Below are 13192 nucleotides of genomic sequence, written 5' to 3'. Positions count from 1 at the left end.
CAAAATAATGTAACTAATGTAATATCATCTATTCAAATGTGAGTTTACAAGGGCAAGGCATTTTGACAGTATTGCTCCCTGCTGTATCTCCAGAGTCTAAAACAGTGCCTGGCACATGGTAGGTGCTCAATAAATATTTGTTGCATAAGCGAACGGATGAGTAAAGAACAGTGAAGGGGCAGGATCATGAAAGAGCCAATTGTGTCCAAGGAGGCATTCGGCCATGTCTACCCAACTGTTCACTGAGTGGTTGAGTTGGGGCCACTGGAAGGACACAGTCAAGAGGAGCTAACCAACCCTTTAACCAGCACCTACTGCATACCAAGCACTGTGGTAGGTGTCCTATGTTCATTCATTATTCAGTTTAGGTATCACATCACCACATGAAGTACATGTGGTTAGCTGCATTTACGGATGGGGACACTCAGGAGGTTGAGGAATTCACCCATGGTCACCCAGCCCTGTAAGTGGCAGAACTGGGATCCAGCTTAATTGATCTGATTTCCTTTTTTAAGTGTAAGGTGGGAATTAATTTTCTGCATCCTTCACCAAATTTTATCTGATAAGAACAGAAATCTGGGAAAATCAGAATACAACTATTCTAAAATATGAACCTTGCACATATGAGGTTGAAAATTAGATTGCATTGTTGAGTAATACGGGGCTTGGTTAAATCCAGCCAGTGGGGATGAGTCAGGTTTCCACACAAGACTCTGTGCCCAGCACTGACTTCAGTGTTGGTACATATTGTTAATATTCCATATTCTTCCCTAGGCTGAGACCATAACCTCCAGACTCAGCATATTGTCTCTCATTTAGAAAATATTTATGGAGCATCTACTAGGTGCTTGGGGCAGATCCATAGAGAGAACAAAGTTCTTCGCCCTTCATGGAACTTCTATTTTTGTAGAGAGAGGGAGGCAGGAAATAAGTAGTAAGCAGTAGGCCATGAAATAAATTACATGGTATCTTAAAATTAGGTGTCATGGGCTACAAAAGAAAAAAAATTAGGAAGGGGCTTGGAAGATCAGGGTGGAGGTGAGCAGGTTGCAGTGTTAGCTTGAGTGGTCCAGGTGGGCCCTGTTGAGACTGTGGCTTTTGCACAAAGGCCTGAAGAAGGTAAGAGGGGGAGGAAGCCAAGAGGTATTCTGGAGGGAGAGCATTCCCACGAGAGAGTATAGAACAACAGCACTGGGATGGGAGGATGCTTGGTATGCTTGGGGAACAGCGAGGAAGTAAACCTGGGGGGAGCTGAACTGGAGTAGGGAAGAACCTGAGGGTAGAGACAACCTGATACCCCAACAGATGGGACATGGGAGATGAGACAGAGTGCAGAGTCGGGGATGAGCCAAGCCAAGGTTTAACTTTTTTATTCTTTCACCTTCATTCCTTTTTTAGTACCTGACATCATTGAGTATTCCCAAGAGTATTAGCATTTAAAAAATTCTTTATTTTTTTTTTAAAGTAGGCTCCACGCACCATGTGTGGCTTGAACTCATGACCCTGAGATCAAGAGTTGAATGTACTGACTGAGCCAGCCAAGGAGTGCTCCCAAAAGTATGAGCATTGAGGTCTTTGGAGATTTGGCCACTGCACTTAGACTAGTCCCCTAATGCCTCTGGACTTGGGTTTCTTCAGCTATGACATGAAAGGAATCTTCAAGATAATCTTAAAAATCCCCTGTACAACTATTTCCGAATGGTTCCCCAAAGGCCATATTCTCATGGCTTGCTTGCTTCTCTCCCTCCTTCCTTCATTCATTTATTCATCATGAGTCTTTAAAACATTTGCTGGAACACGAGCCCTTCCTGGAGCAACAGATACGCATGCCGAGGAAGGAGAGAACAGAATCTCTGCCTTTCTGTAGCTTGCAGTCTTCTCGCCGAGGTTAGAGAAGAAGGCAACTAGCAAGGCGAGACCCAGAGCAAGTGGCAGCTAGCAAAATACAAACAGGGCTGTACAACAAGCAGCCACGTGACTGCATTTCCAGGCTCAGGGCACCCGTGAAAGGGGTGGGAGCGTGGTTAAGAAGTGCTCACATGCTCTGGGAGAGGGGGCAGTGATGGCAGGAGGTGCAGCTGGCTTGAGAAGGGGAGGCTGGTGCATGGAGAGTGGTCCACATGGGCCAGAGGGGTTTGGGTCCAAGCAGGAGGCACCCCCTACAGAAGCGATGACGTCGTGAAGCCAGGACCAGCGGGTGAATGGTCCTGATACCGGGGGACCAGAAGAGGGGAATAAGGAGGTGAAAAAACCAGCCCAGGAGACTGTTGGATTACCTCTGGACCCTGATTTCTGAAGTGGTGGCTCATTCCTCATCCCCTCTCTGGCTGCCTCATCTCGTGATTGAAATTCTGGGCATTGAGGTAGCAAAGCAAAGCTCACTAAACCAGTTCTGTTTGAAGGGGAAGAAAACTATCTAAACGAGGAAATGAAGCTTTTTCCTGTATTGTTGGCTCAAATTTTAGAACTGAACTCTACATCCACTTGCAAGATTTTTAGTGTGGAGCCCCTAACATTAGTTTTCTAAAAAGTCGAATACGACTGATTGCTCCGCTACTTGTCTGTGAGCCCTTCTGGAAACAAAGAACATTCCCGTGCTGAGGTTCACAGCCAGCACTGATTCCCCTCCATGCAGTTGTTGTGGTGTGATTTGCACACTTGCTACGCTCGTGTATGCATTGATCTAATGGGCTTTGCGTGGCTCCACTCGGCCTGGATGCCAGCCTCTGAAAGTCTAACAAAGCCCCACACTTATCCGCTCCTGTGTTTCTGATTGTATTCCATAATATGTTGACATTTCCAGGCTAATCTTGCACAACTACTGAGAGATTCTCAGGACCGAAATAAACATCTGGGAGAAGAAATTAAAGAACTTCAGCAAAGGCTTGCAGAAGTCCAGGGCGACAATAAGGTACCGTGAATATTTAAAGGGAAAAAGCTCTGCTGTGTAATTGTGCGCTTAGAGGTTTAGGTATAGCACATCAGAAAAATGTAATGCTGCATTTGTTGAAAAATTTGTTATAGATTTTTACATTTGCAATGAAAATTCACAGTTTAACATTTCTTATCTTTATGACATTCCCTTTGTGTGTGCGCGCATGCGTATGTGCGTGCTTCTGGGTTGTTCTAAAATGTTGCCACAACTCATTGTGGGAGTTTCATTATGTTTAGCTTGGTGGTGAATAACTTTGCGGTTGAGGGCAAAATAAAACCCAAAATGCTATACTTTCCTCCTTCTCTACAAATAATGGATTTGTGGCTCAGATGATTTGAAATTATTCACATTCAGTTTTGAATTTTAAGTAGTCATCCCACTAATTATGTTCACATAACCAATTTATTTTATTGCTAAATTTGGCAATTTGTATGGAACAGTGCTCAAAATCCACTGTGTGGTATTAATCAAACTCCCCTGTTGGCAACGTTAATTATAAAATATGAACTCATAAACTCTAAACTAAATGTGTGCTCTTTCTCCCAGCTGAAGCTATGAACAAAAGTACAATTGAGAAAAGGAAGAAAAACTATCAAAGTTTAATTCTGTCCCCCCCACCAAAAAAATTTCTGTTTTGCCACAATAGATTCATTTTCAACTCCTCACCAGAGGCAGCTTTCCTGACAGAAATGGGCATTGGGGTTGACTCAAGAAAACTCCATGGCAGGGAGGAGGTCCTTTCTTGGGAAACGTCTTTTAAATGTTACCAAATTTTCTTGACAAATGATGGTGACGTTCACTGTTTCTGGGAGTTGTTGGTTATTGGAAGGCGCCATTTTGAAAGATGCTGGCTCTTTAAAAAATGCATGCAAGAGTCTGGGTTATCCAGAGACGTCTTGCATAACAAAAGATCAGAGAGGATTTTCTGCTACTGCTGGTTGGAGAGGCTCAGTCTGAGGACCAACTGCAAGGTCTTCCTGCATAGCCTCTTCTGCACTTAATCTGCCTTTACATTTTTTTAAAGCCTCTTGGATTTAACATATATTTGAAAAATTAGGCTTGACTATTCCGGGTCATGAAGTAGGCGGTGGGAGAGAATGCCTAAGAAGGGTTCTAATTAACACTGGACAAGCTAATCAGGCCTCTGGTGTGGTTTTATGCACCATTACAAGGATTTTAAGTTCTGTATCCTAGGTGTTTGGTCCATAATTAAAGGCCAGACCTTCTTAGTCACTTCCTCAAGGTTTTTTAGAGAATAAAATGAGATGTGTGTAGTAGTTTCCTTTAAACCCATAAAAAATACTACAGGAATTTTGGAGATATAATAAATCCACAGAATACTAGAACATTTTGAAGAAGATGTGGGTTTTGGATTCATGGTTCTTGATTGACTGATTTTTTTTTTCTTATTTCTTTTTTTTTCCCCTCTTAAATGAGCTACCCCTTCCCCAACTTTCCAGAATGAACTTCTACCTCATCTTTTGGTCACTTTTAATTTTGTCACCTTTTGGACATGGGGTATATTAGGAATCGACGTTCGCAACTGATACTTCAAGGAAAGGGAGGGCGTGTGTGTATGTGAATGTGTGTGCATGTGTGAGTGTGTATATGCACGTGTCACACTAAGCACAGGTCTGGGGCTCCTTGTGTGTTGGCACAGTCTGAATTCTTGATTTGTTTGTGCTCTGGGTCTTTATTCCAATAGCTGGACACATTTATCAAACTTTGTTTTCTTGCCCAAGGTTTAGAATTTAGTGACTCATATTCACGGTCTGTGAAGCAATTCGTCTGCCAAAAGGTACGGGGAAGATGTTATACTGTTCAGCAGACCCCGTATCTCAGTATCCAGCCTTGCCTCCTCAAAAAAGACCAACTGCAGTGAGCCCCAGAGAATCCGTTTATTCTCATTTGCATCTATAGTTATAGGGCTGATTTATTTTCAGATCCCTGTGAGTCATAGCCACCCTCCCCCCACCCCCACCCCCGGTCGTCAACATTAGGGCCAGATTACTCATTCGATAATGACACCAGGCATCTTGGGAAACTCAGAGGCCACTGTTCCTTGGTGTGTGGTGAAGAATGGGTTAACCCTTCATTTTTTTTTTTTTTTTTATTCATTATGTCACTCGCTGCTCCAACCTTTTTATCACCTTCCAAATCCAGTCCAACCTCCTTGCCATGGTGGGCTAGGCCCCCCAGTATCTGTCCTCTTACTGATTTCTCCAGCCATGTCTCTTGCCACTAGTCACCTCATGCTTCAGTGTCACAGCACTAATTTCAGCCCTTTTGCTGAGCTATATTGCCTTGTGCCTCAGGGCCTTTGCACCTGCTGTTGGCTCTGTCTGGGATACTCTTCCCCTTTACTTCTCTCTCCAACTCTTGCTCATCTGATCTTAGGTCAAATGTAGCCTTCTTCAACTCTTAGGGCAGGTCCTGTGCATGCCCACAGTGCTCTGCTCTTTCCCCTTTGCCTACACTTTATGGCACCCTTGCCCCCAAAGAGTAAGCTCTTTGTAGGTGAAATTCCTGACTGGTGTACTGCTTTATTGCTAGGAATTAGCACTCTTAGTTCCTGGTACATAAACATTACTTAATAAATCTTTATTGAAGGAATGGAATGGAATAAATGAATGAGTGAATGAATAAACCGAATGAACGAAGAGAAGGAAAAGAAGAGCAAAAAGGTTCAAGAAAGAGGAAGAGGAGGGGCGCCTGGGTGGCTCAGTTGGTTGGGTGACTGCCTTCGGCTCAGGTCATGATCCTGGAGTCCTGGGATCGAGTCCCGCATCGGGCTCCCTGCTCGGCAGGGAGTCTGCTTCTCCCTCTGACCCTCCTCCCTCTCATGCTCTCTGTCTCTCATTCTCTCTCTCAAATAAATAAAAATAAAATCTTAAAAAAAAAAAAAAAGAAAGAGGAAGAGGAGAACAAAAAGGACAAAGAATACAGAAAATAAGCAGACTGAGAAAAGAAGCTGTGGTTGTCACCAGTAACTCCATTCACAGGCCGAGAAGTAGTTTTGAAATTTGGAGAAAGGAGCTAGAAAAGCAAACTTTCATGTAAGAAAAAGCAAAACCAAAGCAAACCCCCCAGTATGAGACCTTGGGAAGCCCTTGTGGAGAGAGCAGAGTGTCTGAGGCTGAGCCTTGGTGGACTCAGGGTAAGAGCCCTGCTCATAGGCTGCCTCAAGCCTGTGAAATTCAAGAACACTTAGAAACTGCTGTTGTTGGACTCCTGACTACCCCCGCCCAACCCACCCCATTCCAAACAGGAGGGCCAATGGCATCATTTTATGAGTGCCTGTTAAAGCAGGAGATTTTTATCTCCAAGTTGCCATTTTAACTCATGACCCTTATCCATATTTTGGGAAGCCCAGATTCTAGATGTTAAGTACATTTAAGAAACAAGGTGATAGGAAATTACTTGCCTTGGATATTTTAAGGTAGACTAATTTTTCCATTTGTTCAGCTAGAGCCTTATAACCCTACGTGCCATAAAGCATTTTCAAACAGCCTCTTGAAAGATTTGTTGCCACCCTGGCTTACAAGCAGCTTAGCCCTCCCATGGGGTTGGGAGGGTGGGGGGGTTCTGTGATAAGGTGGGGGTCCCATGATCAGACACCACCTGCCATCTCTTTGAATTGTGCCCAAGAATTTCTCGGAGCTCTTGGGTGGACACAAACCCCCAGTCCAAGCTAGAAGAGAGGCATGAGAAGGGAAACGTACCAGGCACCCTCCGTTTCCTTGATAATTATAGTTCTGAAAGGTTAATGAGGAAAGAGGAGGCACGCGGGGAAGGGAGGACTCACATCTCCACAAATCACCCTGGGAAGAGCTTTTCATGGGTGGTAGATTGCCCTGGGCTTTCAGGGTGTCAGTCTGTGAGGAGTAAGGACCAATTAGGTGGAAAGACCCAGATAATGTTGGGGCCTTAAGTCTAAAAAAGAGCCCACCAGGAGAATTGCAGCTTTCCTTCCCGCCCTAGAGGACGGCCTGCTCCTCTTCTGGGCATTAAAACGGTGGATTTAGGGAAAGAGGACCAGGAGAAAGAAGGGGTTCTCTGAGAATTTAAGGATTAGTAAGAGTCAATCAACAAAACTAGCAGAACACATTTGGATCAGATAGCCAGAGATGAGCTGGTAGACCAGCTCTCCAAAAGAGGAAGGCTGGCTGATAGCACTTTGCTGATTTCCATAACAAATCATGAGGCCACTGACGTGAAGGCAGTGAGCTGGGAGTTGGAAAGATTGGCACTCCAGGAAAGGCCAGCTTTCAGCCTTGCCAATGTCAAGTGGTATAGAGAAATATAGTCCACGAGGTCCAACTTTAGAAATTGTTACACCCAGATTTATAGTCTAGCTCTGCCCATGGTTGTTTTATGGCCTTGAGCAAGTCAGTTTTCTCTCCGGACCTCAGCTTCCTTATCTTGAAAATGGAAGCAATCATACCTCACATAGAATTGTTTTCAGGTTTTATCATTTATTCATCCACACATAGTTGGGGTCTTGCCACATACTGCTTAATGTTCTAGGAGCTGTGGATACACCAAGGAATAAGAAAGACAAGGTACCCATTCTCATTGAGCTTATATTCTAGTTGGGGAGACATAAGAAAATAAAATATATAAGATCATCAGACAGGGGTTAGTGCTGAGAAGAAAAGAAAGCAGGACAAGGAGATTTAACGATCGGGTGTGTGTGTGTAATACTCAGTGTTTGTAAAGGGTGTAGCGTAGTGCCTGGCACCCAGTAACCGTTCCATGAAGGGTAAATATTGCTGGTATCTTAGCACGACCTGGGGCCAGATTGGCTTTAGAATTCTCTTGTGCAAGTATTTTTGCCAGGAAGCTCAGGTCTTCCTTCCTGTTGATCAACTGTTTCCAGTGAACTGGGTATGTACCTCCCAATAGAGACAGAAATTGTGGTGAGAAGCCTGGCCTCTGGAAGATGGATCCCCCAAACTCACCACTCCTTATAACCACCCCAGACTTTGCCAGCACCAAGCATGCTTGCTTTGGTGCAGAGCTCCTGGAAGCTTCCTTGCATTTTGTGTGCCCCTTGTAGAATAAGTACCTAACAGATTATGCCAGGAACAGGAACTCATGTTCCCATTGAGACAGCCAGAACTGGGTTTTCTTGTCCATTTGCTTTTGTTTCTCTTCATGTGACAGATTATGGCACTTTATCCCAGAAGAACAATAATGCAACGCAAGTTATTCAAAAGCAAGGAGGTTCAGGTGGACAGCGGCTCCTACCAGTGTCCCACATCCGCATTTCCTGGGCCCCCACTGGCCAATTTAAATGTAGCTATTTGCGATACTGCATAAACACGGGGTTTTGCCCTTAATAATGAGCTTTATGTTACACCAGCTGATGGTCTTTAAGCACCTCTGTTTTATCTGGCGTTGTCACCATGAAACGATAGAGCTCTTCTGTGAACATACCTCTATTGACATGGGACTTTTGGATGGTTTCGGATAGCAAACCAATTAAGTCAAGCCACTAGCCAATAAAGACAGACCAATGAGTATGCAGGTGACTAAAGTATTTTTTTTTTTTTAAAGAAAAGAGTGCTCAGCTGTGGCTGTTTGTAATGGTCCTGGATGAGGTATCAGAAAGCTCTTTGCAAACTGTTCCCTCTTTATGCTTCAAAGGAAAGGAGAGATGTCCCAGTCTGTAGGAAACCCAAATGAAGAGAGCACTCTAGTGAAAAGCTCTTACCTTGGGGTATTATAGAAATTAATTACAAAGAATTAAAATGAGTGATAAGGGCCCTTCGCCTGCTCAAGCCCCAGCATATCTTATTCTAACTGGGATCTTAATTGTGAACCATAGACAATGCTCAGTTAGTTCAGCAAGCAGCCAGAGTAGATCAGTATTCCCTAATGTTTTACTGTCAGATGAATTAGACACATTGGGTCTCAGAGACCATATTGGAGCCTGTCTTGCCTTCTATGAGCACATAGCTTGGGTGGCCCATGAGACCACTGGTTTTGGACATCCATCCCATAGACCAGGCATTGTAGTTACTTTTCATTTTTTTACTTTTCTTAAGTAATATTTACTCTTTTTTAATTTAAAATGAATTTAATTAACATCTAGTGTATTATTAGTTTCAGAGGTAGAGTTTAGTGATTCATAGAGAACAGGTTCTGAGAGATAGCTGCCCAAGACTCCTTTTACAGCACACCATATCCAAATCACACTCAAGTACAAAGACATTGAAGCACCTTACAAATGCTTGGTGGGGCCCTATAAAGTCTGTGGCTCTGAGGTTAATGTGTACTGAACTGACTGAAGGTAATTCAGGGGCTTCCTGTGCGATCTTGGGCCAGTTGCTTGACTTCTCTGGGTCACAGTTGTTCTCATCTTTGGTACAATGGAGATAACAGTTGTATTTGCCTTATAGTGCATGGTTCAGTGCAAATCGTTTCAACAGAGCTTTATTGAGGACCCAACTATATGCTCTACGGATGGGGCAGTAAACACTGAATCCCTGCTTTCATGGGGCTTCCATTCTAGTAGGGATAGATGAACAGTAATCAACTAAACAAATAAATATATTCTATTTCACAGATTCTGAGGTGCAGGTTTTCACATTTGAACATCTCTGATATATAATCAGTGGTATCATGTTGTTAACGATGGACAATTTTTATTCTCTTTAGAGGTATATAATGGTGGGTCTTAAAGTTGAGGGGAGTTTTTTTGTTTAAGATTTTTTAAAATTTATTTTAGAGAGAGAAAGCATGAGCAGGGGAAGGGGCAGAGAGAGAGAATCCCAAGCAGACTCCACAGCACAGAGCCTGACGTGGGGCTCGATTCCATGACCCCGAGATCATGACCTGAGCCGAAATCAAGAGTCAGACGCTCAACTGACTGAGTCACCCAAGCGCCCTTGGAGTTTTATTTTTATTTTTTTATTCTTATGTTAATCCCCATACATTACATCATTAGTTTTAGATGTAGTGTTCCATGATTCATTGTTTGTGCATAACACCCAGTGCTCCATGCAGAATGTGCCCTCCTCAATACCCACCACCAGGCTAACCCATCCTCCCACCCCCCTCCCCTCTAGAACCCTCAGTTTGTTTTTCAGAGTCCATCATCTCTCATGGTTCGTCTACCTCTCCGATTTCCCCCCCTTCATTCTTCCCCGCCCTTGGAGTTTTATATTTGATGAAATACAGTATAATATGTCAGAAGGTGGTTTTTTTTTTATCTTACTTATTTATTTTTTTATTATTATGTTAATTGTCAGAAGGTGTTTAATGCTAAGTGAAAACGTGACTTAGAGTACATTGGGGTGCAGCCAGGGCTTAATGAGGACGCTATTTATATTGGGTGGTCAGGGAAGGCGTATCTGCTCACATGCCCTTTGCCAAGAAACCTGAAGGACATGTAGCGGGAGGTGGTCAGTAACGGAGGGATAAGGTACACAGCCCTGAGGCAGGGACAAGCTTGGAATGATAAAGGCATGACAGGGAGGCCAGTGCACCTTTTATGAAAATTAAATATGAAAAGTTATACAAAGCACTTGACACAGAACACGCTCCACTGGGGGAACGCTGTGTGGTAGCTGTCGTAGTTATGGAGAGAGGTGGTGGAACATCAACTCCAGGACCCTAGACTGCCAAGGTGGACCTCCCAGCCCTGCCATCTACCAGGTTTGTGATGTGGGCAGGTTACTTTACCTCATCAGAAAACAGATACAACAGAGCCTCACAGGGTGCCTTGGGCTTAACCGCGTTCATGTGTGTAAGCACTGAGGCCAGGGCTTGGGGTGAGGGAAGACCCACCTGTGTGTTCGCTTTACGTGGTAAGAGATTGCAACCTTCAGAGAAGGGGAGCTGTGGCTTACTGAACTCAGCATGGACTCAGGGCAAGAGTCTTGACTTCAGAGCCTGTGTCAGCCTTCTATGGGGTTGGGGCGGGGGGTCTCTCCTGTAAAGGACATGACCATGTCTGCCTCCCGGAATCACAGGAAGCATCAAATGAGAGCCCTTCTATGTTTAAGAAGCATTTAAGGACTCCTCCGGTTAGCCAGACACCACTGTGGGTACAGGGGATTCTAGGGCATGTGATAAGGGATGTTCCTTGTGGTGGAGCTGACGGTAGGGAGGGCACGAGAGACAGATGAGATCATTTCTGGTAAGTATGATGAAGACAGTGGGGCCGGGTGGTATGAGGGAGAGCCACTTTGGGGTGAAGGGCTCTCATCATGGTATCCAGGGAAGCCTTCACAGAGAAGGTGACATTGGATCTGAGACCTGAAGACAGGAAGGAAGTGGGTTCTGGATAGACCAAGAGGATGTGCAAAGACCCCAGGGGCAGGCATAAGCATTTATGTTTGAGGCATTGAAAGGAAGCCAGCCAGGCTAGAGAACAGAGAAAAGGCGAGTGGCTGGAGATGGAGTCAGGAGGCAGGTGGGGAGCAGCTCACATCCTCATGTTGTGCCTCGTCAATCTGACTAAAAACTCTGGCATTTGTTCCAATGCGGTGAAAAGCCACTGAAGATATGATGTGTCGGGAAAGCTTCTAGCACATTGTTTGACTCAAATTGGGTGCTGGTTACTCGGGAGACGTTGATATACCCGCTAATGAGTGTGCGTGATGATCTCCAGAGCCTTGGGAGGAAGACAGTGAAAACAACTGTTTTTTGTTTTTTGGTTTTTTTGGTTTGGCTTGTTTTTTTTAGTGACAAATTCTTTTGTTTAAAGCTAGAACTGGATTGTCCTATAGATCTAGGAATTTGGACTCTGGTCTACACAATAGAGTTGCCCACTGGAGCCTTTTTAAGCAATTATGTCCAATTTTACCGAGGGTATTTCAAAAGGTCCGAGGGCAGTTGGAGAGCATATGGAGAAAACCAACAGGAAAAGTAAAGATAGGCAGGGCCTTGTTTATTAAGTTGGCAGGCACGGCACTACGCCAGATGAATGTCTAATAAATGCCTTTTGATGCTGACCTCTCCCTAGGTGGGCTTTTTGCAGCAATACACAAGAACTGGGGGTGAGGGAGGGCTAGCATCCACTTCCTGTTAGCAATTCTTTCATCTGATCCTCCCAGTGACCCTGACAAATAGAGCCTCTGCCTAAGAACGGTAACCATACCAACTGTAACTGGGGATTGCACTTTTAAAGCTCTTTGGAAAGTTACATCAACAGTGATCATTGCATTGTAGCTGCGCTTCGTGAGGATAGGGACCAGCCCCCCACCAGGGCTGGCATTATGCAGTGCACAGGATGGGCAGCCGTATGTAGCTGTCCTGTCTACAAAATAACATTTATCCTTATTACAAACTGAAGGTGTCCCCCCAAAATTCATATGTTGACACCTAACCCCCAATGATGGTTGGGCCTTAGGGAGGTGATCAGGTCATGACAGCATAGCCCTCATGAATGGGATTAGTGTCCTCATAAAAGGGACCACAGAGAGCTCTTCTGCCTCTTCTGCCAAGTGTGGTTACAGCAAGATGGTTGTCTATGAATGAGGAGGCAGGCACTCACCAGAGATGAAATCTGCCAGTGCCTTGAGCTTGGATTCCCTCGCCTCCACAACTATGAGAAATGCATTTCTGTTGAGCAGAAGCCACCCAGGGTCCTGTTATAGCAGCCCAAACAGACTAAGGCAGGAGTTGGTCCCGAGAATTGGGATGCTGCTAGAACAAATAACAAATGTGGAAGTGAATTTGGAACTGGATAATGGGTAGGGCTGGGAGAGTTTGGAAGTGTGTGCTAGATAAAGCCTACATTGCTGTGAATGGACCATCAAGGGCGATTTTGGTGAGGGCTCAGGAAGAAAAGAGGAGCGCTGCAAAGAAAGCCTACATCTTCTTGAAGAATATCGAAGTAATCCTGAAGAGGATGTTGGTAGAAATATGGACAGTGAAGGCCATGGATGAGGCCCCATAAAGAACTGGGGATGTATTGGAAACTAGGGGGAGGGCCATCCTTATTATGCAGTAGTCAAGAACTTGGCTGAATTGTGTTGGAGTCCATTGTTTTATGGAGGGTAGAACTTGTGACCAATGAAATTTGATATTTAGCTGAGGAGATCTCTAAGTAGAGTGTTGAGAAATGGCTTGGTTTCTCCTGATTGCTTATAAAATACAAGAGAGAAATGATTTGAAGATGGAATTGTTAAGCAAAAAGGACCCAGAACGTAAAGATTTGGACAGTCCTCAGCCTATCTGTACTGCAGAACAAATGAGACCACCAAGGGATGGCCAGGTGACCATTCGATAAGCAGATAAGTACTG

At 44.4% G+C, this 13192-nt stretch overlaps 1 protein-coding gene across 3 annotated transcripts in view; it reads left to right on the top strand.

Annotated features, from left to right (window-relative positions):
• The window catches only part of CCDC149 (coiled-coil domain containing 149), a 102722-nt gene that overhangs the window by 49147 nt on the left and 40383 nt on the right, over window positions 1-13192 (top strand). For all 3 annotated transcript variants that reach the window (XM_064584339.1, XM_045881386.3, XM_064584340.1), the window contains exon 4: window positions 2804-2911. In XM_064584339.1, coding sequence (XP_064440409.1) covers window positions 2804-2911 — 108 coding nt within the window. The remainder of the gene's footprint in view (window positions 1-2803; window positions 2912-13192) is intronic.

This window comes from Mirounga angustirostris, unplaced genomic scaffold, assembly GCF_029215605.1.
Source record: "Mirounga angustirostris isolate CCGP_5_RB_7025 unplaced genomic scaffold, mMirAng1.0.hap1 SCAF_2, whole genome shotgun sequence".
Taxonomy (NCBI): domain Eukaryota; kingdom Metazoa; phylum Chordata; class Mammalia; order Carnivora; family Phocidae; genus Mirounga; species Mirounga angustirostris.
Note: the sequence above shows the minus strand (reverse complement) of the source record. Positions and strands in the feature narration are given on the sequence as shown.